General features: G+C 36.8%; 1 protein-coding gene across 1 annotated transcript; it reads left to right on the forward strand.

The window, feature by feature from the left end:
- Positions 1 to 603: 603 nt before the first annotated feature.
- Positions 604 to 1,596, forward strand: LOC131802429 (uncharacterized). Its single transcript, XM_059122645.1, has one exon. The coding sequence runs from the start codon at positions 604 to 606 to the stop codon at positions 1,594 to 1,596; it is 993 nt and encodes a 330-aa protein (XP_058978628.1).
- Positions 1,597 to 2,825: the final 1,229 nt, after the last annotated feature.

Here is a 2,825-nt window from a genome sequence, read left to right on the forward strand (position 1 = left end):
ACCTCCAGCACATCTCATTGGAAGCTGCTCTCACATATCAAGCAGCAGTTCTGGAGAGGTTGGTCGGATAAATACCTCCACGAACTGCAACAACGGAACAAATGGAGGAGAAAGATGAACAATCTTCGGAAAGCTGATATGGTCATCATCAAGGAAGATAATTTACCTCCGATGAAGTGGCCATTGGGAATATTTCTCAATGTGTTCGCTGGTGACGATGGAGCTGTACGAGATGCTGATGTGAAAACATCAACTGGAGTATACAAACGGGCCATTCAGAGGCTGGCTCCACTGTTTCCAGAGAAGCATAGTGAATTATCCACAGACCAGACAACGCAGGGTGACATCGGCTCTTCTAGGCAAGAGGAAGATGGAAAAGATACCATCCCGAAGAAAAGAATGAAGATCGCAAATAGCCCCATAATGCTATCAGTAATATTAGCCTTGCTTCTAATGCCTGTGGTCTTATGCGACATGCTGAAAATAACGTAATTTCACAATGATCCGGGATTATATATTGAAGGCTTGGGAACAGTGAAACTTAACACGGCAGAATGGAAAATGTTGATGTATTACGATTTAACGCCTTTTGCATCGGAAATAATGTCGCTTTCAACCGGTGTAAAATCGCTGCAGCAGATGTGTCCTGTAATTCAGCAACACGAGATATGTTTCATGTTCGTGAGCAATCTCAAACACATAAAAAATAAACGACTACAGGAAAAGGAGTTATTTACCAACAGACGGTTTAAAAGATCTCCATTCAATATAGTCGGCAATACTGCGCGTTCACTTTTTCGTGTCCTTGATGCTGATTATACGGAAGAAATGTCTAAAACCATTAGCAAGGCAAGAATCGAGCACGAGCACATGACAAGTCTGTTGAAAGCCCAAACTTTAATAGTTGATTCTACCATTAATGTCATAAAACAGGATGAGATCGACAATCCACAAAAGATACAAGAGATCTCAGAAATAGTTGAGAAAATAAATAATAATGATGCTACAGAGTCTTCCCAGTTAAAAAACTCACTGCTTGTCGGACTCTTGTCAACGTACCTGGTATTCTCCGCAATGAACCTGCAGAGAGTAAAGTCGAAAATCATTGTACTTACCGATACACATAATGACAAAATGAGTCAATTTTTACTGTCTTCTCATCAATTGAGAGATCCAATTTCGCATGCTTTACCAACGGACGATGAGAACTTGATTGAGCTCTATAAACTTATGAGCGTCAAGGGTGCACTGACAAAGCATGAAGTCATCTTCGAGGTCAAGATACCCTTTGTCAATCAACAGTTTTTTGAACTATTCAAGGAAGTACCCGTTCCAACAATAAGGAATGGCACTCTAATAGCCATTAAGCCAGAAAAGTTATACTTGGCTACAGATGCGCACAGAGACGAATACATACTTTTCCAACCTGAGGACATATCAAGATGCCTTAAGCAAAAGAATGACGAATACATCTGTAGAAATCAGCGGTCCAAACTCCGGAGGAACGCAGTCGCCAACCCCTGTGAAGTCAATATCTTTAATAATCATTCAACTACCAATTGCAATCTCAACAATATTATTGGATCTACAGTATAGAGCCAATTGAATCGTCAAAATAGATGGATCGGTATGCGGTACGGAGACAACTCTTATCATCATCAAGAATGCCGGAATAATGGAGATGGGTTCCAACTGTGTCATGAAGAACCATTTTGTTACCATACATGGACATTTTGAACCCTCAAATAGCATACACACTTCATATGTGAGATTAAATGACATCCATTCTATAAGTCCACCACAGGAAATAAAAAAGATTTTAAAGCTCACGAACACTACTTCTCACCATAGACAAATGAAGATATAGACAACGAAATGCTCTCACGGTTTATCTTCGAAAACAATCGAAGCAGCAGATGTCTATATCGTTTCAGGGGTTTGAGTGGGAATTTTGAAGTCACTCAATTCTAAAACGTTAAAATAACAAAAACTGTAGGATATTTGTCGGTTGGAAATTGTTCCATAATAAAATAAATGTGAAAATTACGTGATGACATCAAAAAATTCCGGAATAATCAAGTAAAATTCTTGAAAAACAATAAAATGTGTTTTCGAAGTCGAGTGGGTTGAACGCGTAAATCAGCATGTTGACTATGCAAAACATGATGAGAGCCACCTGGATAAAAAGACAAAACTAACTTTTCGTTGTCTATATCTTCATTTGTCTATGTTTAAGGTTCAACAAACCAGCTCAATTTACACCTACTCTAGCTGTAAGAACTCACCAATCAGCGACAAATGGCTCCGTTTCTGCTTGAACACTGTCAACGCGGCTAAGAATGTTAACACATACGTAACTACATACATATTTATATTTAAGTTGTATTTTAGTTGTGACGTATTTACAGCTATATTCTTGTTTGTTAATTCAGTATTTTCATGTGAGCCATTTATTAACGTTTATTTAGGTTCATTGACTATTTGCAATATTTAACAATTTCATTTATTCACTTTGTATTAATAATATTTGACCTTGTTTTACTTTATGCAATTCATCAATTATGCTAAGAAATTATTTGTATAAAAGAATGAAAATAATAAAGAGTTAGTCAGTTGTCTTTTATGAAGCGACCATAACCAATTTGGGTTTATTTAATAAACATCGTCTTTCCTTCAAGTGTATGTGCTTGTAAGGAGAATTTTAAGGACTGTAAGTGTCAGTTCAAATTTATGTGTTTGAACTGAATCCCACTAGGTCCGATTTATATTAAAATTTTTTGAAAAGACAAGTTAAAGGAAAGTTTTAATTTAACTTTTAAAATATT

This window comes from Musca domestica, unplaced genomic scaffold, assembly GCF_030504385.1.
Source record: "Musca domestica strain aabys unplaced genomic scaffold, Musca_domestica.polishedcontigs.V.1.1 21, whole genome shotgun sequence".
Taxonomy (NCBI): domain Eukaryota; kingdom Metazoa; phylum Arthropoda; class Insecta; order Diptera; family Muscidae; genus Musca; species Musca domestica.

Coding starts and splice junctions, on each gene's coding strand:
- LOC131802429 (XM_059122645.1), top strand. CDS start 604: ATGTCGCTTTCAACCGGTGTAAAATCGCTGCAGCAGATGTGTCCTGTA.